Source organism: Tetranychus urticae, chromosome 3 (assembly GCF_039701765.1).
Source record: "Tetranychus urticae isolate SD_2017Ah chromosome 3, NJAU_TeUrti_SD_1.0, whole genome shotgun sequence".
NCBI lineage: Eukaryota > Metazoa > Arthropoda > Arachnida > Trombidiformes > Tetranychidae > Tetranychus > Tetranychus urticae.
Window position 1 is genome coordinate 9,303,489 of NC_142960.1, and position 23,509 is coordinate 9,326,997.

The window sequence follows — 23,509 nt, forward strand, 5'->3', positions numbered from 1 at the left end:
GCCGCCTTGTGTCGCCAGAAGTGTTGGTTACCATTTTGTAAACAATTTTCAGCTTAATTACTTGCTACGGCAAGAAAAACAAAATCATCTAGTTTTATTATGGTTTATTAATAAATCCAGATTATACCTCTTATTAAGCCTGAGTAAATTGGATTCATCACAGGATAAAAAATCATCATTACTTGTGTCAATCGTGCAAAGCTTCTTCTTTTTGATTCATTGGTTATGGTAAAAGAATCTGGACCAACATGCCAACAATTATTCTACTTGATGTTTCTTTATCCATGTCTAAAACTGTCGTTCTTCAGGACACTAATGAAGTACAATCGTTGAAAAATCTAGCCGTACAAGGTTTAAATCTTCTGTTAGATTATATTTCGAATAACTGCAGACTAGAATTGATTTCGCTCATGTTATACTCGTCACTTTGGGAACGCAGCTTGTCGTTCACTCGTGATTATGACAATATTCGCGCTGCTCTCAATTTATCGGATGAAGTGTTTGATAAAACAAATACCATAAACGCTCTCAGAGGAGTCCAAGAATTAGTTCATGAAGAATGGGGTAGTAATGTACCTTGCAACATTTTACTAGTAACTGATGGTAGTCCAGGCATATCATCCTACTCAGAAGCTGAAAACTTTGAGAAATGCTTGTTCAAATTCAATTTTCCTGCTAAACTTCATATTGTTAGTTTATGTTCACCAAGCGAACCTTTCGCTCAACATGCTGTTTCTTATTTCAAAAAGATATTGGAAACAGTAATGCCAGAATCTAAGAATGACATAAGTAAGTAGCATTAGATGTAGATTAGTTTTCCCCATTTCTGGTGGAAAACTTTTTAATCATAAAAATTTCAAGGTTTCATGCTAAACAATATTTTTTTCATATTAATTTTTTAGGTAATCATCTTTGGATGCCAGAAACAATGTCAATGAACTGTATAAAAAAGATTTTTCAAGATTTGGCTGAATCTAATTACACTCCCTATCGTGGAAGACTTCATTGTGGAAGTTTGAGTGGTCCAATCATGTTATTCCCAACTTTAGAAGGATATGTTCAAAATAATGATTTTGAGATAATCAATATTCAACCATCTAGTGATATAACCATTTGTGGATTCATGAATATCAACGAAGTCTCAAGTCCACCGGTTCATAGTCGCCATTTGATCTTCAGTACTCCTTTGACTAAGGATGAATTACAACGATTCCATTCAATCCTAACATTTAAAGATAGCGCAAATTTTGATTTAAATGCTTCAACAACTTTTGACATGGAAGAAGCTCTTAATTCAATACTAACCGATGAAAGCAAACAACCATCTTTATGTGTATTACTTCATGGAGCTCTTAAAGTCGAAGGAATGGTTGCCATATGTAAACTTGCACCTAATTGGTATGGTATGATCTACTCTTGGGCTGACAGTAAAAAGAAATCAAGTTTAATGTTTTCAACATTCAATGCTGGAACAGATTGTGTCTCTTGGCTTGGTAATTTATCAATGTTAGGTTTACCTCAGTTAAGTGTAAAAGGAGCAGTTCAAGAGCCTAGTAAAAGCAATGAACGTAAAAGTTATTCTTCATCGTGTGTTGTTTGGATTAAACAATCAAACCTTCAATCTGATATTCAAAAAGTTTTACGATTGGCTAAAAAATTACCTGAAAAGACACCAAACTTTTATAAAGAGCTAAATAGATTTAGAAAAGCTGCCCTTGTAACTGGTTTCTATGAAATAATTGACGGTATGGCAGCTATTCTTGAAAGAGAGTGTACATTATTACCTGGTGGATCTAATCCTGAAGCTGCTTTACAATTAACCCATGCTTCACAAGCACTTAGAGCAAATAAGGAACCAAGTTCTTACGATTCAGTGATAACCCCAATGAAAACAAGGTTCACATCAAACTAAATCAAAAAGGCTTAAATTTTTTCAGTTGGTTTAGTTTGTTGATCTTCATCATCTTGTAAAATTATTGGCTTTTTTCAACCATTCAAGTTAAATCTCCTCTTTTCCAGAAAAACAATGTATCAATATTTCTTATATTTCATAAATATTATTTTTTGTTCAAAGATAAAATTGTAAATATGCAAAGACCATATAAAACTTTCTCATTCGCTTACATGAGCTATTTGTCTCTTTTTAAAATTTTACGGAATTTTCATCGTAATACTTTCAATTTTATCAACAAAATGTAAGTATTATTTTTAACTTATTTTTCCATTTTCCATGCAATATTTTCGTCATACCAATTGGATAAATCATGAAGGATATTATAAATACTCATGAAAATAAGTAGGCAGAAAAAATCGTGTTGAATGCATTTCTCCTACTTAAGGATCTATCGTTAATGTATCAAGTAAACTGTGGGTGAATTCCCGCTTTCCCGAAGATCCTGTGAGAACAGAAAAACAAAAGATAGCTGTGATTATCATGAACAACAATGAATAAAATATTGTAAGGAAGGAAGAGAGGAACGGAGAGAGTTAACTTACCAGGCTATGAGCAGTCAGTCCTTGAAGCTTCTTCAGTTAAAATCATTTAGCACATGCGATATTCAACAACAAGTTTATCTTCAATTTAAAGACTTTAAAGTTCAACATCAACATTATCTAAATATTGTGTCTTAATCTATGACAATCAACTGTTTGGCTTAAATATAATAGGTTTTTATTATGGATCATTTTGGAATACGTTTTGTTTTGCTCTTATTTTTAATGGTAAGTTGTCTGTAACTCTTGTTTATTTGTGACTTCTCAATAACATATGATATGCAGCGGAAACTTTTCCGATATTTTCAGGGAATCGACTTTTTCCCATCATATCTACTATTTTTTTCCACTGCGTTGTCCACTTTAATCCCCTAAGCTCACCAAATGTACCAAACTGTAACCACTTTTTGTCTATGGTCAGTATGAACTTTCCTATTGCCAAGAATTGAATTTGGAAAGTGTTGGATTATTAATATTTGGTGAATGGGGTCGGGTGGACAATTTGATGCAAAAAGTGGTGGATGTGACGGAAAAAAAGTCGAACTCCTTTCCGCTAACATTGATTACAGAAAGTTTATTTTATTTTTTGAAGCTAAATGTAATATCAGTGTAGAAACCTTTAACCAAAGTCAAAAGAAATAAATATCAGTAAAGACGTAAAAATGTTTTACAGATCTTGAGCGGCTGTATCAAAACTTACGAGACTCGAAATTTCTCATATTTAGTGAACAATACTGTGCATTAAGTCATTGAATGCTTATCCTTTGATTTAAATACATGTATTTTACGCTCTCCAAGATTAAAAAATGAAAATTTCCCTTAATAGTTTCAGTTGTTAGGTGAAAGAGGCCAAAAATAGCCAAAATAACATTAAACTCAAAAATGGACTCTAATCTACAGTCAAAATATTGGTAAACAGAAACGAACTTTGTGAAATATTATCAAATCACAGATTATTAGATAATTAGATAGCTGGTTGTTGGCTCGAAAGCTATTAAATTGCATACCGTAAGTGAATATGACTACTGTTTTGACTAATGTTTCAAAACTTAATTGAGTCAGTTAGGCTAGACTTACAGACCCCACTTAACCGTTGAAATAAAGGTGGACTTGTCAGTTGCATAATGCCTGTAAGTCTAGTCTAACTGTCTCAATTGTGTCTTGAAAAATAAGTCCAAAACATTAGTAGTCATAATATCATAATAAATTGATGAACCTTGAAAAATCAACAATAATGTTTAGCTGTCTTCTAGATAATAACTCTCAATATTTTATATCTACTATGATCTCATGTACTACAGTGATGAGCATATTGTAATTATAGCGATGATGATAGTCATGAAATAAGTGAAAGGATTTTCCCAAGTCTAATATTATTGTTCCTTTGTTCAAATAATCCCATCACACAATCTGACCTTGTCCACAACATTAATTTTAGTCTTGTCTTAATGTTTTGTTTTGTTTTACACACAAATTATCAAAAGTTTTACAATCTTATTCAACATTTAGCTCATGATTAACAACAAAATTTATTAACGAGAAAAAATTAACTGTGTTCTTATGAAAATTTGTATTTCTGGTAAGGCTTTACTTTTACGGACAAAGGCGTGAACTTTAAAAATCATCCAATGGTAGACGTCTTTTAAAAGCGCTCTTTATGAACAATTGAATTAAATGAAGCTAATTAAGGCCCCAGGCCGACCTAAGCCCACCCCAACCTTACCAAACCTAACCTAACCGAACCTAACCTAACCTGACCGACCAACCAACAGCCCCTTGATCTAACTTACCTAACCAAAAAATCATATGTTTTAGTGTTCACGCCTTTGTCCGTAAAAGTAAAGCCTTACCGTATTTCTAACTGAAATATCTGGTATCTTATGTGTGACCATTTTGGTTGCTCTTAATTTAGGTTACTGTCTCAGGACGAACTTGGAACTTTTTTGCCTTAAATTCACCCAAACCATGTCAATCATCAGATGATTGTAGACGGGGTGAATGTTGCGCTATTGGTAAGTAAACAGTCTTTTATCAAGGTTATTCTTATGATGATTCAGTCCATCAATGAAACCATCCTCAACAGTTTAAATTGATACCTACTAATTACAATGTATGTCTTTTTGTGTTTAAACGTTGGTGTCTTTCAATGGTGTTTCCCATATTCATCAATATTTTTACCATTTTATCCTACAAAGAAAAAGATATTTCAATGATTAATAATAATTTATTTATGTTATTTTTAAGGTTTTGCCAGATTCAGTGTTCCAATGTGTAAACCAATGGGTAGGATTAACGATTGGTGTTATCCAGACAATGAACCAGAAAATATGACACTTCATTATCCATATGGATCAGAGACTTACACCAATGTTCATCGGAACTTTTGTCCATGTAAACAACCTCTCACTTGTGAACAAAATATTTGCAAATTTGAAAGATTCAATTATTATTAACTTTTCGTAAAATTCAAGTTATACATAAAGATAAATTTCATCTCGATTCTAATTTAGTTTTGTTTATTGCTCCAAAGATGTTTTGAATTGAATGCTTTTTGTTTTATTAACAGATTCAGAACCACTTAGGCTCAATTTTATAAAGATTAATATTCAGCGCAAATTATTACATGGACTTGTCTGCACAAATATTTAACGTAACCAACAGAATGTTTGTTAATCAATCAAGCTGACTCAACTATTGAAAAAGGCGCTTTGAATGATCACTAAATGCATTGTCCAATCAGTGCACACTTATCCACATTGAGGATTGCATCATTTGCTCTTTTTTGTTTTGGTCCGAAATGACTATCCCATTGCTTGTCAATTGTTAAAATTCAATGTAAATCATTTTAGATTAACTTATTTACTTCTAGGTTCTAAAAATATGTTTTTTTATCATCATGTTTACCTTTATTCTTTTTATTTCTGCCATTTGTATTTTTTGGCTTTATGTCGCTTTATTTGGCGTCCTTTCTGATAATAAGTGTTCAAAGTGTGATCAATGTATGATTACTAATGTAAGTATTATCGTTAATCATCATTTTCTGTTGTTATGAAAACTCTAAATTGGAACTTATCTATTATAGCTTCTCCGTAACCTCGTGGAAACATACCAACAATATCCATATGAAGAAAGAAAAAGAAGCATCATGTTTGAGCTGCGGAGGCAGATGCTGTATATACCGATGCCTATTAGATGCGAATGTAGTTCTAGAATACTTTTAAGTATTGCTAAAATAAATCAATCAAACGCTGACTTCAACCAGAATTAGCTCTTTGCAATGAAAAATTCAATTATTATTAACTTTGTTAAATTCAAATTTTACAAAGATAAAAAGGACATTTCTTCAAAGTCTGGAGCCCTTTTTGTAAAACGGTACTTTCACTTGATTCGGATTGTTTTGAATGTGAACAATGTCAATATTTATGGAACTCAGCAATGATGTCAACAATTATTTCTCGATGCATCCATTAATCCATACATCTCCATTACTTTATTAGTGCTATCATAATAACTTCCTTTTTTGCCCACTTTTCCATTGTGATTCTCTCTATCATCTTTTGACTCTGTTTCCTGTACAAAAGAGAGATCAAGGAGAAAGAGAAAATGAAAGTGTTTTTATCCCGCAACATTTTAATACAATAATGCTTTGTACGAACCATTTCGCGCTGCGAACCCCAACTATGTCTCTACAAGCTTATCCTCTTTTCCCTCCTAACCTTCATCTTTCCTCGCATAACCTTTCAAGATTTTGTTTCCTCCAATTTTGGTCTATCTAAATTCATCATAATCACATCATAGCCAGCATCTAAATGTAATTCCTATTAACCTTGATCGCTGAAACATTCCCGGTTTTCATCACATCCATTTAACTCAAAGATTATTTCAAACCAAAAGTTGGACTTACTGTTGTTTTGGCAGCTAATTATTCCCAGTTTTGGCTGCCCAAAAATTGATTCACCTTTTAGTCAACAGAAATCTCAAACATATCGGACTGATTCCAAACAATAGATTTCATTAAAGATTATATTCAACTTAATTAAAGGCAACCAGCGTCTCAACCTAAACCAACTCAGGACTACATTGGTGTTGTACATATCGGTGTATTTACCTGCTACTGAAACCAAGCCTATCTTATTTTGGCCTCTTCTTTAATATTAAAATGGGTGAACTAATAATTTCCGAATTACACCTTAAAATTTTCTTTGATCTACTTCCTCCTTTTATGCATTGGTTTATATGTAGCTACAAGGAAAAAACAGGAATATCTTTAAGAAAGGTTAGGTCTTCCGGAAGGTAACCTTACAAAAAGGGCCAAATAGTACAATATGAGGCTATGGGCTCTTCCCCTCTTTCCGTGATCTATCCTTCATCTTCTTCGTCATCACATCTTCGTCCTCTTCTTGCTTTCTTGAAAATGCAAGAGACAAACGACAGTCTAGTTAGGATGAAGAGAGATATCCTCTTTCTTGACTTCCTCTCTTCAATCTTCAACTATTTTCTTCATCTCATTTTTTCTCCTCTTCATTGACTTATTTCCCGGTCGGAAGGACTAACCTAACTCTCTCTTTCTCTGTCTTATGAATCTGGACGGAAGTAAGGTTGACCTCTTGAGGCTCGAAGATATTTACATCCTTTTGCGCCTCTAACGAACCACTGCATAAGACTTGAGTCTATCATTTGTTAATAAGGCTCATTAGTGGTTAAAGTCCATCATCAATATGTGACATCCATCTTTATGCTCCTCGTTAATAGAGTATTAATTACATTGAGTAATTGTAATACACATAATTAAAGATCCAATTATCTGGTAATCTAATTAATAGCCAGGCCGTATATCAATATCAACTATTGATACATCCATTAGTTGGTGTAATAAGGCTCAACATTTCAAGATCACAAAAATGAATGTCTTTGAAACAATATTTTGTGTAAAAAAATAAAAGGCAGTTTCATTACTGAAGTTGTATTTAAAATTTTGATTTATTGGTTTATTAATGGATTTACAAAACGATGATTTAAAATTTTCATGAAAATCGGCGTTTATTAAATAAATAACTTTGAAGATGCTGATATTTACAAAAGATGAAATATTAGAGTAATTTATCGGGGTTGAAAATCAGATTTATCGCACCATTGAATGCATCTCAAATAATTGAATTCAAGTTCAATTTCGCTTACTATAACCTGAAGATATACAATTTTTTTGTACTTTGGTCTTTACAAATGTATGATGGACCAAGTTAAATGGTCAAATCCAAATCCATGATGATTGAAGTTTAGGAGTGTTTAAACAATGTACAAGTTTTCATGGACAATAGGTGGTCACTATTTTGTTGAAAGTTTCAGCTAACAGCAATGCAGATAAAATTGTATATTTTATTATGGTTTTTCAATCAAACCAGATTATACCTCTTAAGAAAATTGGGTTCATCACAGGATAAACATTCATCATTACTTTGGTTTATTGGTTATGGTAAACCAACATTGGTTATTGGTATCTGAATCCATGTCTAAATCTTCAGGACATTAACGATGTACAATCGATACAACGCCTGGCCATGGTTTAGATCTTCACTTAAATTATATTTCGATTAACTGCAGACTAGAATTGATTTCGCTCATGTTATACTCGTCACTTTGGGAACGCAGCTTGTCGTTCACTCGTGATTATGACAATATTCGCACTGCTCTCAATTTATCGGATGAAGTATTTGATAACCTTTTGCTCAACATACTGTTTCTTATTTTAAAAAGATATTGGAGACAGTAATGCCAGAATCTAAGGATGACACAAGTAAGTAGCATTAAACGTAGGTTAGTTTTCCCCATTTCTGGTGGAAAACTTTTACAATCATAAAAATTTCAAGGTGTCATACTGAACAATATTTTTTTTTCATATTACTTTTTTTAGGTAATCATCTTTGGATGCCAGAAACAATGTCAATGAACTGTATAAAAAAGATTTTTCAAGATTTGGCTGAATCTAATTACACTCCCTATCGTGGAAGACTTCATTGTGGAAGTTTGAGTGGTCCAATCATGTTATTCCCAACTTTAGAAGGATATGTTCAAAATAATGATTTTGAGATAATCAATATTCAACCATCTAGTGATATAACCATTTGTGGATTCATGAATATCAACGAAGTCTCAAGTCCACCGGTTCATAGTCGCCATTTGATCTTCAGTACTCCTTTGACTAAGGATGAATTACAACGATTCCATTCAATCCTAACATTTAAAGATAGCGCAAATTTTGATTTAAATGCTTCAACAACTTTTGACATGGAAGAAGCTCTTAATTCAATACTAACCGATGAAAGCAAACAACCATCTTTATGTGTATTACTTCATGGAGCTCTTAAAGTCGAAGGAATGGTTGCCATATGTAAACTTGCACCTAATTGGTATGGTATGATCTACTCTTGGGCTGACAGTAAAAAGAAATCAAGTTTAATGTTTTCAACATTCAATGCTGGAACAGATTGTGTCTCTTGGCTTGGTAATTTATCAATGTTAGGTTTACCTCAGTTAAGTGTAAAAGGAGCAGTTCAAGAGCCTAGTAAAAGCAATGAACGTAAAAGTTATTCTTCATCGTGTGTTGTTTGGATTAAACAATCAAACCTTCAATCTGATATTCAAAAAGTTTTACGATTGGCTAAAAAATTACCTGAAATGACACCAAACTGTTGAAAAGATGAAACAGACTTCGAAAAGCTACCCTTGTAACTTGGGTTCTACTAAATGATACATTTATTTTACTTTATGGACTAGTTCGTATACAAATTAGCTTATGCAATGTGGTCAGTAAAAGATTCTAGAGAAAATCCTGTAAGGTTTAGAAAGAAAAGAAATAAGATTATTGTGATAATGATTATTTAATTATGAAGATGAATGCAAAAATGACGCTGATTGAATAAAAAACTTACAAGTTTACTGATGAAGAAACTCCAAAACTATTGAAATTAACACACAATTTTACAGTAAAAGCAAAGTTGTTTCATTGAAATTGATGATATTATATAATATGCACAACAGTAACATGGTAAATGTAACACGATTAAAATTGATTGATGACAATAGCTGTTGAATGACAAGAAAGGTAATGAAATGCGTTCACTTTTTTCACAATTCACTTTTTAGACGTTTCAATCTCTTTTTGCTACTGTTAGTTGATTTGAATTTTTTATCTTTCGGTGGACGTTGCTTTTTAGCCTCTTGAATAGATGCTTCAATCCATTGGAATAGGTACATTTTTTCCTGTACTTTAAGGTGTTCACGAATATTAACAACCACCGGATCTTCGGGAGATAATCCTTCATCCTCAATCAAATAGTTGATAGTTTCATTGGCACATGAACGAAATCCTTTGATAAACACTTTCATTTCTGCAAGAGAAAGATTTGAAAACTTTTTGCAAGACATTTGAACCATTTGAACTAATTACGGGTAAAAATGAAGACGCACAAATGTATGATGTTGATGGTAGGTTGAGTACAACACATCTGAAAGCGAAATAATACGCCAAAAGCAGATCCTAAGGAGAGAGACGGAGAGGGAAAGATAGAAGACGGAAGATAAGAAGAAGATAAAAGAGGCAGAAAATAGAAAGAAAGAAAGAGAAGATAAAAACAGAAGGAGCAAGAGTGGGGTGGCTATCCAGATGTCGGTCGTCTCTGTTTAAGGCCTAGGAGGGGAGAAGAAGCAAGATGAAGATTGAAAAAAAGGTAACTTTTCCTTGCATTGCTTATTCTGTTGACTGGCAAACTCCTTCTCCTTTATTTCTTGTGCCGTCTTTATGGTCATATGGTCTTAAGTTTAAATGGTTCAAGAAACCTAACAAGAAGATGAAGAAGAGAAAGAAAAGAAAAGAAAAGGTCAAAAGATGAAGGAACGTGCATAAGGTCTTAATGTGCACGCGACAGACGCGTGTTACAAACCTTTTTAAAAGAAACAAGTCTAATGTTTCGTTGAAAATGACCTTTGTTGGTTTAAACTTCTTCATATCATATGGTCAGCTTTGTTAGGTCTTGCGTAGCCTTAGTCTTTGCTTTGCATCTTTGACAATGTTTTTCCATCTTTGTCAACTCTAATTATCCAATGCCTTTAACTGCTATTCCGTTTTAATTACATTTAGACGGTTGAAACATCTTTCACAATTGACTTGGCAATATTTAAAATATGAAATTTCTGCTCAAATAAAAGGTGAAAATTTTTTAGGTTAGATGTTAATGAAGAATAGCCAGGGACCGATCAGAATTGTGCTTTAGAAGTGTGGATAAGTGTAACCATGAATATATGTATAGCTGGATTGAACGCTCCTTAAGCTTAAAATGGCCTTGATGGAGATCATTCGAGTTTAAGATGTTGCAGAGTTTAACATCTGCTCGAGTGTCCACAGGAGCAAGAAAAGAAAGAGAAGATGGAGAAAGAGAAGTGAGAGAAGAAAGATGAAAGAGAGATGAAAATGACTTGATGTGTGTTCATGTTGATGTTGCTGTTGTGTTGATCACCATCATCATCATCATCTAACCTAAACTTCTGCTGCTGCTGGCACTGGATTAGCTGTTTTTGTTAGCTGATTTCTGCTATTGCTTCAGCTTTTTCATGCTTCTTTCTTTCTTTTTTTCTTTCCTTTTCTCTTTCGGTGTAAATTTGAATTAGCTCAATGATATTGGTGACAATTTACTCATTTATTTATTGATCCCATTCCTTTTTATGCTTGTATGATCGTTTTTTATGCAACGGCAATTGTTTTGATTGCTAATTATCAGACACATTTGGGCTTTATAATGCACTTTTGCCTTGACTTTCGCTTTAGATATTTAACCTGGTCCAGCATCTGGTTATAATTAACGTCTTTGGCTCTTTGGTAACCTGCTTCTCTCCATGCACAATTATTATTAAACGTATTCCAATCTCTGTAGTGGTTTGCGAAACGAGAAAAACATATTATTAATGCTAGATTATTAACAAAAACTCCTCTGTTGATTATGAGAAGTATCAATCTTCTCGCATTCTCTAGATTCTAACACAAACTTTCCAAGAATCAACAGTTGACCTTTTCATGCACCTTTGTGCCAGTTGTATGAATTAAATATTTGATCCTATGAAAGCTACATGTAGTAATAGACTTGAGACCAAATTGTTAGGTTTGCCAAGATCATCGATATTTTGAGAACACGTAAAGCAATCGAGTAAAACCAAACTGCTTTCGATAACCTGGACCCAATCGAGTAATACTGCTTAATGCATTCATCTTTAAAAATCTCCTAAATGTTGTCTTGACACCAGGATTGAATTTCTGAAATAGAATAGATTACACTTATTCAAATGCATTACATAGCAGACTGAAGGAAAATATTACCTGATAAGTAAAGATGATATTTTTAGCATTATTACCAGTAAAGCTGATGGTCAATTAACATTATTTTAAAATACTCTGTTAATAAACACTTAAACATATCGTTGATGGTAGAATCGATAAGCTTTAATAAATAAACAAAAGACATTAAAACACAACTCAAACCTATCGTTTGGAAGCAAACAAATGAACTTTAAACTTCAATGATTTTAACGGTTAAAAGATTGACTTATGATGCAATTGTGCAATTTAAATTTTGAAGGATTATTTAAATAATAGATGGCAGTCATTTATTTTTCAATTTCACTTGTCCAATTAGAAACCCTGGAAACGGAAAGTTTAAAAGTAAAATCGCCAAACGATTTGCGAGGCTGCAACATTAACCCTCTCGCTTTGTTGAGTGCCCTGTCGTTCAGTGTTAATTAATTTTGTTCAATTCAGTTTCCTTTCTCTTAAGTGTTTTTTTGATTTTAATCAGAAAACTATTACTCTTTAACATGCCTCCAAAGAAGACCTACTATAGCGGTTATGTCCGAGAGATTCAAGGACCTCCAAGAGCTCAGCAATCTACCTCTAGAAGTGTTGTTTCCAGAGGACAAGCGCCAAGAGGAAACCAGTCTGGTATGGTTGTCTGTACTCGAACGACTAAGGTTGAAGTGACCACTCAGGAAACTTTCATCCAGTACCGTTAAAATTACCTTTTAATGGACTTGTGTTTTTCATATAGTTTCTATTGTTTCTTTGCATACTTTACCTTCTGCTTTTCATTTTCATGTTCCTAACTTGATCCAGTTTTAATTTTGTACTCTGAAGTGAGATTTTCTTGTAAATTATAATTCGTGGAATGCAGCTGATAATCACTATCACTATTATTTCTACCTCTTATTCTTATAAGTTAATCTCTGACTCTTATAATAATTGCTGTAAATCTGATTTTGTTCATCATTAATTCTTGTAAAATCTTTAAAATGCCTATCTCATTTCAACTAGAAACTCATATGAAAACCGTATTTATAAGCGGTTAATGTTGTCCAGCTTTGTTAAATGAAAAAAATTGTAATGTTCTTGAGAGCTTATTTCCCTTAAATAAACCGACAATTTAATTGTTCAGCATAAAAATTGGTCTTTTTTCAAAATTTAATCCAGGATCGGAATTATTCATGCAAAGGGTTATTCAAGTGTTCTAGTGTTATCCATGACCTTTGCTCATAGTCATTGACTAATAACTGGTGGAGATGCCATAATCATTGTCTCCTGACCAAGACTTTTCACAGCAGAGTCACAAGTCCAACGGTTTTTTGACGTCATTTGATCTCGGTTTACTTGAGCAAAATCTGTGACTAAGCATTCCATTCAAAGTGAGATTTCAAGGCACAAATGTACCAAGACTCAATGTCACATTGGGATTCTTCCAGAGCTGGATTTAATTGTAACATCTTTGCGAGCTATTTTTTCAAATCAATCAAAATTAAACAATGGTGATTGGTTAGCTCAAGCCTGGTTAAATGCAACAAAAAATGACACGAAAGCGAGTTGCATCTTAAAAAACTCAATGTCCATCTGTGTACTGATTTGGCGCTGGAAATTTGACTTTACCCTCAAAAGCTTTCAAATGTAAAAACTAAATGAAGAGCTTATAGCTTAATTGCCACATAGGAATTATGGTTAACACAATCTGTTTGGATTTGGTATCAAAATGTCAACGGCTAATTTAATCTCAAAGTTGCATCATGATCCTGGGATCGAAACTGTTGTTTTCAAGGATTATAAAATTGATTGACATTTCAATCGTTCAGCACATGAACGCCTGGTAAATGGAAAAAATATGTCAATCAGACAATATTCAACACAAAAAATGTAGCCTTTCGAAGCAAACGAAAATTTGTATAAAAAGAGTCGCTTTTCCATCGAAATAATCATTCATTGGAATAATCCAGTTTAGAATTGTTCATCGAACGGAATTCTCATCCTCAACCAAATCAAAATGCGTTTCACCATTGTCTTGGCTCTCTGCTTCATTGGAGGTAAGATATAACTCAAAGTCTTGTATCAAATATCATTTCTAACCCTTTCCATCTATTCCTTACAGCTGCCTCTGCTAGTTCATTGAACAAGCGAAGCTTCCTCGATGATATCCAGAACAACACTCAAAATGCTTTCCACGCTTTTGAACGTAAGTATCTAGCTTTATTAACCTGAGCTAGTTAAATAACGATATATCTTCTTTATAAATCTTTCAGAATTCGGCCAAACTTTCAATGAGAAGGTCCAAGAAGCCCTCAAAAACTTACTCAGCGCTTTCGGAAACAGTGAGTTATTAGACTAAAGATTATAACATGAAAGCATACAAAAATTTAATGGTTTTGTTTTTTATTCATTTCAGAGAACTCATCTGCTGAAGCTACAGTCAGTGTATCTAAGCGAGCCACCAACCCACTTGTGCTCATCAATGATCTCAGTGACCCAGCTAAGTTTGCTCAAGATTTCTTGAAGGTTCTTGCTGATATGGCTACTGGACAAGGCCGACGAAAGCGAGATATTTTTGAAAATCTCCAAAGTAAGTGGCTCATCAGATCTTTTCCTTTAATATCACGATTTTAACCTTTCTTCTCGCTCTTTGTTTCTATCAGAGTTCTCCGATGAAGCCAAAAAGAACGCTGAAGAAGCTCTTAAGAAGCTCTTTGACCTCTTTGAACAATTGAAACGTAAGTTATTCACCATTAATAAACAATGCAGAGGATATTGTGTTCAAACATGATAATTAATTTAAAATATCTCTTATAACTAGCCCAATCCAGTGAATCAACTGAAGCTCCAGTCGTTGTTGAAAAGCGAGCCACCAACCCACTCGTTCTCATCAATGACCTCAGTGACCCAGCCAAGTTTGCTCAAGATTTCTTGAAGGTTCTTGCCGATATGGCTACCGGACAAGGTCGACGAAAGCGAGATGTTGCTGAAGACCTCAAGAGTAAGTCACTCGATAGATGACTTTTTTACCATCAATATCAACTTAAAACCTAATATCACAAATTATTCTTTTCAGAGTTCGTCGATTCTGCCAAACAAAACGCTGAACAAGGTCTTGCTAAGCTCTTCGAGTTCCTCGAACAATTCAAGGCTCAATTTGCTCGTAAGTATTAATAATCAAAAAGTCCTGGAATTAAATTAACCATAAACTGTTTTCATGTGCAGATGATCAAACCGATGCTGAAAAGGTTGTTTCAAAGCGAGATATCCAAGAAACCATCGAAAGTAAGCTCTAATTATTACGCTTAGTCAATTTACTTACTAACAAAATTTTTCTTTTTTTGTATAGAGTTCAATGAATTAGCCCAAACCAAGGCCCAAGAAGCTTTCAAAAACATCAAGCAAGCTCTTGACGATTTGTTCAGTAAGTAATTCAGCAAATGGAATCAATTTTGAGTAAATCTAACTTTATTGGTTTCACTATTGAACAGAGGGAAACCCATTCTTCCAATCCATCTCCAGCCACTTCAACAATGGTGAAGATTCAACTGAAAAGACCGTTTCCAAGCGAGACATTTTTGACAACTTTGAAAGTAAGATATCAACGACATTACCAATAAGAAACTGAAATCTAATGAAATAATTTCTTTTCGTTACAGAGTTCAGTCAAAATGCTTTCGAAAACTTCAAGCAATCTTTTGAACGATTCTTCAACCAATTCTCAAATGATGACGCCGAAGCTGAATCCTCCACTGAATCCGATTAAACAACGAGATAGTTAACAGTTTTCATAGCTTCTTAGCATCTTTCTTCAGTACAATTCAATTCAGTGAAATGTTTTACACAATTTTCATTTGTAATTGATCCAGCATCAAATACCTCTGATAATTTATCTGTCAAATGTAGTATCAATAAAAATTCTGTAATCAGCATCTTCCTGTAATTTCCTCATCCATTTGCCCTCTGAATGAATAAATAAAACAGAACCGTATCAATTTAAATTGCAAATTTCAAAATATTCAACTTTTTTCAAAAATAACTTAACGAGTTTTTACGTGATTTTTTTGGAAGTGAAGATGAACAAACTGATAAGCCTCAATTTAAAATTTCATGAAACAAATCAAATTATTATTTTATTCTTAAATTAAATTGAAAAAAATTAGTTTTTTCGCTATAAACCATGAAAAAAAGTTGACCAACAAATGGTCAGAATTACAGAGTTGCAAGAAGTTTCTGATTTTCAAATTTATCTGGGGAGGGTTTAGGTAGCTTTTAAGGCGCCACCAGTGAAAGACTTACAGGGTTGATTTACCCAGTTACATACAGTTTAAATTTATATACAATTGAGATTCCTGTGAGTTAATGTAAAGTGAATTGAGGAAGGGATAGGGTTGGGGGAATTAGGGGTTGAGAGGATGGATTCTAGTTTGATTTACTGAAGGTAGTTCGTTGAGAATGATAGAGTCAATGAGTTTCTTGAAGCAATAGGGCTTTTTCAATATGATTGATGATATTTCGCTATTTCCAATTTTTAGAGAGTTTCTTATTTCTGAGTATTTCGGGCAATGACAAAGCCAGTGGATGTTATCAGCAATTTTCGAGCCACACGAGCAGTCTTTGTCTTTTGTTAAGAAATTGTATCTTCCTATTATAAATCTAATTGTGGCGTTGATTGTGAAGGTTGATCCGAGGATGTTCCATTTAGGCATAATCCATTTGAATTCTGGTCTTGTCCTGAGATAATTATTCCAAGATGTTTGCTTGTACTGTTGAGAGGACCATTTTACCATTGGATTTATGCCCCACCAGATTTGGTCAGACCGAACCGTTGGTAGAAATGGATAAATGTTGCGAAAATGTCTGCTTTCACAGAGCATTGGTATGTCATTGAACAATTGTTTAATCCCTGCTTCAAATATACTGAAGTCAAGGGGTGTTATTCCGATTAGAGACTGACTTATGCGTAGGCTATCTCGTGTCTTGATATTGTATTTTTTCCTAGTTAATTCACTAGCTAGTTTGTTGAGAGTTGGGCCGAAGGTACTGTTGTTTATGAGAGCTGGAATGAGGATAGGTGCATGGGTAATTGCGTGTGAGTATATGTATGAGTGTAAGATTAATCTGAATATCTCAGTCGGAAGTGCTTTTATGATTCTGTGATTGATTTGACTCTTGGATATTTTGTTTTCAATGTTGCTGATAAATCTGACGGTGTCTACATGCATGTCCGCTATATTTGCGGAGATGGGAAGACCTAAGAACACAGCTTTATCAGTGACATTGGTGAATCCTGCGTTGATTAGTATGGAGGCTATTTTCTGGTTGGCTACAATGACTGATTTTTGGGGAGAAACTGATAGGTTAATTGGTGTTAGTAGGTCATTAAGGACGTTAAAGATATAATTCGTCCAGTCAGGGGTCATTTCAGGATTAGTTTGGACGCCTTTTTGTATATCGATTCTTAAGAAGATGTCATCAGCATAGACAGCTAGGCCAATGCTGATTCCGTTGTCCCTCTGGAGTAAGTTAAGCTTATGTCTAAGATTGTTTATTACTGGTTGCAAACCGATTGAAAAGAGTTTAGGTCCGAGAATGGAACCCTGAGGAACGCCATTGACCATCTTTAGAGCTTTCAGTTGAGTGGATGTGGGGAAGATACAATATCTGTCCTTGAGGTAACTGACTAAGATCTTTTTCAGTTTGATGTCTGGTTTGACCCTCATGAGTTCCATTAGGAAGGATTTGTGATTAATATTGTCGAATGCACCGATGACATCGGTCTGAATAAAATAGGTGAGTGATTTACCAGAGTTGGAATTGAGGGTTTCGAGTAGACAGGTATTTATTCCTTTGTTGGCGATGTAAGCGTGTTGATGTTTAAGTTCGCTGTCTGGATATTTATTGGTGATTTCTTGAAGAATGATTTTTTCTAGAATCTTACCAAGAGTCGAGATGACTTGAATTTGCCTGACTCGAGTGTTGTCTGCTTTGGGGATGAGTACACCCTTGGTCAGTCTCCACGGCCAGGGAAAGATGGAATTGTTGAGGATAGTGTTAAAGTATCTGGTGATGATTCCTTTGCTTGATTCAATCAAACGAATGATTGAGTTTGGTGAGAGATGGTCGAGTCCAGGGGTCCGATTTGCGAGTCTTTTAGTCAGGTTAATTAGATCATCTTCAGTGACTTGGATGTGGTCATTTAAGATAAGAAGAGTGCTGTCAACTGGAATACTTGAATTTAGGTCAATGTTTTGTAGGTTGTTTAGGAGAGTGTTGGAGTTGTCATGGAATGTATCGGTAGGTGCAGTTTTTTCAAGAAGTAGCGATCTGATTTTTCTCCATGTAGCTTTAGGTTGTTTAATGTCGAAGTTTTCAGCGACCTTTTGTCTGACAGATTTGGCTATTTCTTGTTTACAATTTTTGATTTCATTGACAACATTGGTGTCATTGGGATTCTTTTTCAATAGCTTCTTTAGCCTTTTAATTTTCGTTTTTTGGTCGTTGCTGATCATGTCCCTCACCAAGGATTTTGTTTTGACTGTGATTTGACAGTCTTTCTGAGCGTTGAGTTGAGCATCTAGTAGGTTTGTTAAAGCGACGTTTATGTCATTGACAGTCTTGAGGGTACTTGGTTCAGGTAAGTTGTTGATTAATTTTAGATTAGCTTCAAAATATCTTTTCAGATTTAAACACGTCCTTTTCTCTTGTCTTCTTGAGGAGGAGAACGAGGCGATGTCCAGGTTGACTGTAATGTTAATGCTTCTATGATCATTTGTCGCATCATTGAATTTGACTTCATGTTTAGCAGGTGAGTTGGGAGTGATGTTTGTGAAAACGATGTCAATCCAGTGCTTTTTCCCTTTCTCATTTTTAAAATAGGTGTAGTTGTCCTTGTTTGGATTTGTCATGTTTAGAAGATTGAGTCTGTTGAGAGCGCTGGATAGAGCAGAGCCTTCTTTTTTGTTCCATTGATCAACTCTCCACGACCAGGTTTCATTGGTGCTGTTAAAGTCACCTTGAACTATTATTGGGAGATCTCTGAATCCATTAAGGGAATTTTCTATCGCTGAGATTTCTTCTTTGTATTCAGTGAATGTGAGTGATGGACATAAGTATAGATTGACTAAGGCGATTTTCTTATCGCCATGCTTGATTAGTGTTACCAGATTTTCTTTTCCTATTTTGTAGTTACGAATGAGGTTTTTGGTAGGGACAAGTGTAACTGTCCTACCATTCATGAGTATTGAGTGAATGTTGGTGTCGACGAGAGGGAGTATGTTGAAATTGGCTTCTTGTATTGTAATGGCGTCATTGTGATTAAGTTGAGTTATTGCTTGGTTGGTTTTAATGGTACTTCTTTGGCAATTATGAGCAAAAAACTTAAAACTCATATTCCCAGTCCGTCATCTTCTTCTGACGTAAAATTTCTTCTTGATAGGATATACATTCATGTGATTTAGGACTATGACGCATTGTTTTTCCAAACTTATTCAGACAATACAGGCAACCTTTGTCTCTTTTTTCTTTGTTACACTCTTCTTCTTCATGATGCTCGGTGCACTTCGGACAGGTTCGATTAGCAGCACAATGTTTTCTTGTATGACCGACGTTGAAGCATCTGTTGCATGTTTTTATGTAGAAGCTGTCAATGATCTTGGAGCTGGAGCTTCCCATATACACTCTACCATTTCTTTCCAATATTTCCCTGTTTTCCTTAGATAGGCGAACGATCACCCTTGTCTTGTCAATCTTATGGACGTTCTGATAGTTGGTTACCACAACGAACTTGCACATCTGATCTGCCATTAGATTGTTTCTTTTAATGAACGTCTTCTCATCTTCCATCTCATGAGTATTAAGTGTAATCTGGATTTGAGGGTCCAGTTTCTTAGCTTCAAAAGTGGTGACTCTCGGTTCGCATTCATCTAGAGTTTCTTTAATTTTCTTGATGGTCTTGGTGTTGTTGGTTTTAATTTTAATACTCTTGTCATTTATTGAAAGGGTGTCAACCTGCAGTTCGGTGTCCTCTTTGATTAGTTTTTTGACTTTATCAATGACTTCTTCATCCATCTTATCGTTGTTTGCTTTAATGATTAGAATTTTATCACATTTTGGAAGGGCAGCTTTGGCAGCATAACTCGGAGCTTGTACACTGCTTGTTATCAGGTTCTCAAGTTTGCTAAACCGATCGTCAATATTGGGACAGGTCATGTTGGTTACCAAACCATCTCTAATCTTATCCAACGAGGACATTATTAAACTACCGTGTTTGTCCTTGGCCTGTTTCTGAAGTATGCTGGGTATAAGAAACTTGAGCTTTTCAACTATACCAACTAGTTCAGCAATAGTCGGTTGGTCAGAAGCACGTGGAATGATGTCCTCAGTTGTATCCATCTTATGATGTTATTGTTGATGAGGTAGTGATGTTTTTGGTGTCAAACGATGCACAGGAACTTAGATATTTAGTTAGTTAAATGAATTTTAGTAATTAACTTAATTAAAATACTTAAAAAACACAAAAATTAATTAGGTAAAAATTCAACCGTCTGTTTTCAAATTTGCTTTACAGATGCATTTGTATCGCCATCTCTTGTAAATTTAAAACACTAACAATTGTAAGCTTAATTATTATGATTATGGTTACTCTTACAAATCGTACGATGTGTTAGAAAGAAAGATTTATTTAAGAGTTATTTTATTAATTAGCTCAGATTTTTTAGGTATTAAATTATATAATGTTATAGCCATGACAAAATCTAATGATTTCTCAATGAATTATGATTTTAGGTCCGCCATTCTCGAAATATTCAGGATCAAAGTTTCCGTCCATTGGTCAAAATCAAGAGAACTGTCGATAAATTGAAAAAAGTGTGCGATCGTTGACGTTTACCAACAACTTTTATCGACAAATAATAATTTCCAGATCTCTAACCTTTACGGTCACAGAATGAGCCGGGTTTAACTGATCTTGTTACATGAAACAAAAATTTTATCTCGCAAAATGTGAGTGAATTTTCTCGATGACCATCAAATTTGCATCAGAAAAATGATTTTAATCAAAAAAATCTGATTACACAACTGTACAAAAGGTGATCGAAGTTTCAACTTTTATCTTAAGCACTGTCGATCGAAGAAATTTTTTAATGAAACTAATGGATTCAGTTTTCATGCACCCACAAACACAGTCTCAAATCTTAATTTAAATGTTCAAGTTTCTGACCCTGTTCCATAGAGTCTAAACAGACGCGCCTTACTTCAGGGCAAATAAACAATCTACTACATATTCAAGGATTAGAATTTGTCAGATATTTTTTTGTACGAATAGGCCTTAACCCTACTTGTATTTATCTGAATGCTAAATGTTTACAAAAATCAACATTGTTTCATCTCACTCTACCTTTCTAAAGATTAAATGAATGGTTTGCCTTCTCTGGCCTCTTTTAACAACCTGGCATGAACATCGTGATATTGTTTCATAGCATAATAAACAAAACCTACACCTTGTGCAACATTTAGAGTTGAAATGAGCAAAAATGTGAGCATTATATTCTTATTGCCAATAGCTTGACCAGTTATTTTCAACGCTTCTTTGAAAGAAGCCCAATTTTTTAAGGTATCAATTGGAAGAGGAATTCCAGGGTTATGCATAGCACTGAAAAGTGATGCAAGAATCGAGTTGATAGATGGAATTAGAGCTGTACATAAGAATTGATAGGCACCAGTACGAATGAGATGACATTCGGCACAATAAACTTCACCACGAACGATTTGATTAAGTTGATTGGTCAAAATTACGTAGCCACTAATTCCAGCAAATCCTACGGTTGTTGAGACAGCAATAATCGGGTTGAATCGAATAACTTTCAATGAACTGCGAACCAAACGAAGAAAAGGTACTTGCGATAAACTAGAGACAAATATCGTCGCCCATGGACTCATAGTAAATCCATTCAGGTCAGATTGAGGTTTCCAAAGACGAGATAAATTGTCAAATTTCTCTTCACGGACTTCAGGAAGGTCATTTTCGAAAGGAAACCTAATGCAAGAGACAAATTGAAGATATTAAAAAGGTTTGTTATTGTATAAAATTAAAATTGTACATACAGATCTTCAAATTTTGTGGAAGAAGCAATGGTGGTTTTACCGACTTCATCTTTAGGTTTACTCATCCATATTTTCAGCTTTTTTTCCACTTTTTCAAAAAAGCTCGGTTTAGTTGAATCAGAATCTGAGGCCATTCTCCAAAAATGAAGAATTTAATTAACTAAGGATTTAAAAAAATTATAGTAACATTGAATAATTATTATTCAATAATACAACATGTGTTGTGATCAAGTTTACTTGAAACCCATGACAACCGAGAGCAAGATTTTTCAAACTTGGCGGTAGTTTTGCGCAGACAAAATTTTGCTTGAAAACTGTGCGGAAACGGAAGATGAGTGAAAGATTGTAAAAGCATTTTTGATTTTTGTTTAGTGTTAAGGTAAAGTTAATTGGATCATAGTTTTTCGTATTTGGGAAACAGTTTTTTACTGTAAGTTAATTATTAATGTTCTAGTTTTTATCAATTTAATTAATTTGATATCATTTCTGTTTGTTAGTGTTTAGTTAATTTAATTAAGATGGCTGTTCAAAAAGCAAAACCAGCAACCAAGAAGGAACAACCAAAGGCCGGCGGAGACGCTGCTGGAAAATCCACTGCTGGAACATCAAAGGCTCAACCAGCTAAACCCAAAGCAGCCAAACCCGCTGCTGCCAAGAGTACTGCTGCTGGAAGTAAAGGAGCTCCAGGAAAAGTCCCCGCTGTCGGTAAAGCAGCCAAAGGTGCTAAGGCCGGAGCCGCAGCCAAAGGTGCCAAGGCCGGAGCTCCAGCTAAAAGTGGTAAGCTTCCAGCTCAATCTGGTAAAGGTAAAGCTCCTGTGACTAAGGACAAGACCAAGGCCGCCGCTGCTGGTAAAGGTAAAGCTGCTGTTCAGAGCAAAGATAAGAGCAAGACCGCCGCTGGTAAAGGTAAAGCTTCAGCCAAGACAGTTTCAAAATCAAAATCGGCCGCTGCTGCAGCTGCTGCTAAGATTAAGGCTAAAGCTAAGGCTTTGAAAACCGCTAAGAAAGTGACAAAGGGTGTCTACACCAAACGTGCAAGGAAAGTTAGAACCAGTGTCCACTTCCATCGACCATGGGTTAAGCATCTTCCAAGGAATCCTAAATACGAAAGGAAAAGTGTACACAAGAGGCCTAGACTGGACAAATTCTCTGTCATTAAACATCCATTGACTACTGAATCAGCTATGAAAAAAATTGAAGACCACAACACTCTTGTTTTCATTGTAGACCTTAAGTCTAATAAGCCTCAAGTTAAGATGGCTGTCAAGAAATTGTATGATATTGGTGTTGCCAAAGTCAACACAATGATTCAACCTGACGGTCAAAAGAAAGCTTATGTAAGACTAGGTCCAGATTATGATGCTTTAGATGTAGCAAACAAGATCGGTATCATATAAACTATGTTCTTTTGGATATTAAATTAAAGATGGTTAATCATAACCCAAATTAATGTTTCCATTTCTTCCTATCCAAAACTGGCTCTTTAACTGAAACATTTTTGTGACTGAGCCATAAAAAATGACCTCACGTCAAAAGATTTAACAGGCAATTGAGCTCATAATTCCATCCATAAATGATCGT

General features: G+C 34.5%; 6 protein-coding genes and 1 long non-coding RNA gene across 23 annotated transcripts; 5 read left to right on the forward strand and 2 right to left on the reverse strand.

Moving 5' to 3' along the window:
- Positions 1-48: 48 nt before the first annotated feature.
- On the forward strand, positions 49-2,125 carry LOC107369296 (integrator complex subunit 14). Its single transcript, XM_015937257.3, has 2 exons — positions 49-789; positions 903-2,125. The coding sequence occupies exons 1-2, from the start codon at positions 249-251 to the stop codon at positions 1,910-1,912; spliced, it is 1,551 nt and encodes a 516-aa protein (XP_015792743.1). The 5' UTR covers positions 49-248; the 3' UTR covers positions 1,913-2,125.
- A 315-nt stretch (positions 2,126-2,440) lies between these two features.
- LOC149093318 (astakine-like) lies at positions 2,441-4,992 on the forward strand. Its single transcript, XM_089269713.1, has 3 exons — positions 2,441-2,721; positions 4,406-4,505; positions 4,738-4,992. Exons 1-3 carry the CDS (start codon positions 2,677-2,679, stop codon positions 4,944-4,946), a joined length of 354 nt encoding a protein of 117 aa, XP_089125839.1. The 5' UTR covers positions 2,441-2,676; the 3' UTR covers positions 4,947-4,992.
- Positions 4,993-7,507: 2,515 nt separating this feature from the next.
- On the reverse strand, positions 7,508-12,992 carry LOC107369375 (uncharacterized). Of its 16 annotated transcripts, none has more exons than XR_016200193.1 (7): positions 11,861-12,992; positions 11,567-11,797; positions 11,183-11,414; positions 10,434-10,683; positions 9,941-10,329; positions 9,423-9,881; positions 7,508-9,322 (listed from the first exon to the last, which is right to left on the reverse strand). It is a non-coding gene; the product is annotated as an uncharacterized LOC107369375 (long non-coding RNA). The 16 variants fall into 16 exon arrangements; XR_016200197.1 differs by having other exon boundaries at positions 9,961-10,329; positions 11,555-11,797; XR_016200188.1 differs by having other exon boundaries at positions 9,423-10,329.
- Positions 8,175-9,186, forward strand: LOC107369237 (integrator complex subunit 14-like). The gene is made up of 2 exons (XM_015937166.3): positions 8,175-8,287; positions 8,405-9,186. Exons 1-2 carry the CDS (start codon positions 8,263-8,265, stop codon positions 9,184-9,186), a joined length of 807 nt encoding a protein of 268 aa, XP_015792652.1. The 5' UTR covers positions 8,175-8,262.
- A 793-nt stretch (positions 12,993-13,785) lies between the features above and the next one.
- On the forward strand, positions 13,786-15,832 carry LOC107369323 (uncharacterized). Its single transcript, XM_015937287.3, has 11 exons — positions 13,786-13,881; positions 13,947-14,030; positions 14,098-14,166; positions 14,241-14,414; positions 14,488-14,562; positions 14,646-14,825; positions 14,901-14,987; positions 15,050-15,109; positions 15,174-15,248; positions 15,316-15,417; positions 15,484-15,832. The coding sequence occupies exons 1-11, from the start codon at positions 13,842-13,844 to the stop codon at positions 15,588-15,590; spliced, it is 1,053 nt and encodes a 350-aa protein (XP_015792773.2). The 5' UTR covers positions 13,786-13,841; the 3' UTR covers positions 15,591-15,832.
- Positions 15,833-18,910: 3,078 nt separating this feature from the next.
- Positions 18,911-22,125, reverse strand: LOC107369342 (uncharacterized). Of its 2 annotated transcripts, none has more exons than XM_089269709.1 (2): positions 21,929-22,125; positions 18,911-21,860 (listed from the first exon to the last, which is right to left on the reverse strand). In XM_089269709.1, the coding sequence occupies exon 2, from the start codon at positions 20,216-20,218 to the stop codon at positions 19,205-19,207; it is 1,014 nt and encodes a 337-aa protein (XP_089125835.1). In that variant the 5' UTR covers positions 20,219-21,860; positions 21,929-22,125; the 3' UTR covers positions 18,911-19,204. The 2 variants fall into 2 exon arrangements, with proteins under 2 accessions (XP_089125835.1, XP_015792794.1); XM_015937308.3 differs by having other exon boundaries at positions 20,857-21,860.
- A 166-nt stretch (positions 22,126-22,291) lies between these two features.
- LOC107369334 (uncharacterized) lies at positions 22,292-23,374 on the forward strand. The gene is made up of 2 exons (XM_015937298.3): positions 22,292-22,358; positions 22,426-23,374. The coding sequence occupies exon 2, from the start codon at positions 22,447-22,449 to the stop codon at positions 23,323-23,325; it is 879 nt and encodes a 292-aa protein (XP_015792784.1). The 5' UTR covers positions 22,292-22,358; positions 22,426-22,446; the 3' UTR covers positions 23,326-23,374.
- The last annotated feature ends 135 nt before the right edge of the window (positions 23,375-23,509 follow it).

What these genes read in the sequence shown, in the direction of transcription:
- LOC107369296 (XM_015937257.3), top strand. Translation starts at nt 249, where the DNA reads ATGCCAACAATTATTCTACTTGATGTTTCTTTATCCATGTCTAAAACT. An exon ending in AGAATCTAAGAATGACATAA is followed by an intron (nt 790 to 902) that starts GTAAGTAGCATT and finishes TTAATTTTTTAG; the next exon opens with GTAATCATCTTTGGATGCCA.
- LOC149093318 (XM_089269713.1), top strand. Translation starts at nt 2,677, where the DNA reads ATGGATCATTTTGGAATACGTTTTGTTTTGCTCTTATTTTTAATG. An exon ending in TTTTGCTCTTATTTTTAATG is followed by an intron (nt 2,722 to 4,405) that starts GTAAGTTGTCTG and finishes CTCTTAATTTAG; the next exon opens with GTTACTGTCTCAGGACGAAC. An exon ending in GGGTGAATGTTGCGCTATTG is followed by an intron (nt 4,506 to 4,737) that starts GTAAGTAAACAG and finishes GTTATTTTTAAG; the next exon opens with GTTTTGCCAGATTCAGTGTT.
- LOC107369334 (XM_015937298.3), top strand. Translation starts at nt 22,447, where the DNA reads ATGGCTGTTCAAAAAGCAAAACCAGCAACCAAGAAGGAACAACCAAAG.
- LOC107369342 (XM_089269709.1), bottom strand. Translation starts at nt 20,218, where the DNA reads ATGGATACAACTGAGGACATCATTCCACGTGCTTCTGACCAACCGACT.
- LOC107369323 (XM_015937287.3), top strand. Translation starts at nt 13,842, where the DNA reads ATGCGTTTCACCATTGTCTTGGCTCTCTGCTTCATTGGAG. An exon ending in TATTTTTGAAAATCTCCAAA is followed by an intron (nt 14,415 to 14,487) that starts GTAAGTGGCTCA and finishes TGTTTCTATCAG; the next exon opens with AGTTCTCCGATGAAGCCAAA. An exon ending in TATCCAAGAAACCATCGAAA is followed by an intron (nt 15,110 to 15,173) that starts GTAAGCTCTAAT and finishes TTTTTTGTATAG; the next exon opens with AGTTCAATGAATTAGCCCAA.
- LOC107369237 (XM_015937166.3), top strand. Translation starts at nt 8,263, where the DNA reads ATGCCAGAATCTAAGGATGACACAA. An exon ending in AGAATCTAAGGATGACACAA is followed by an intron (nt 8,288 to 8,404) that starts GTAAGTAGCATT and finishes TACTTTTTTTAG; the next exon opens with GTAATCATCTTTGGATGCCA.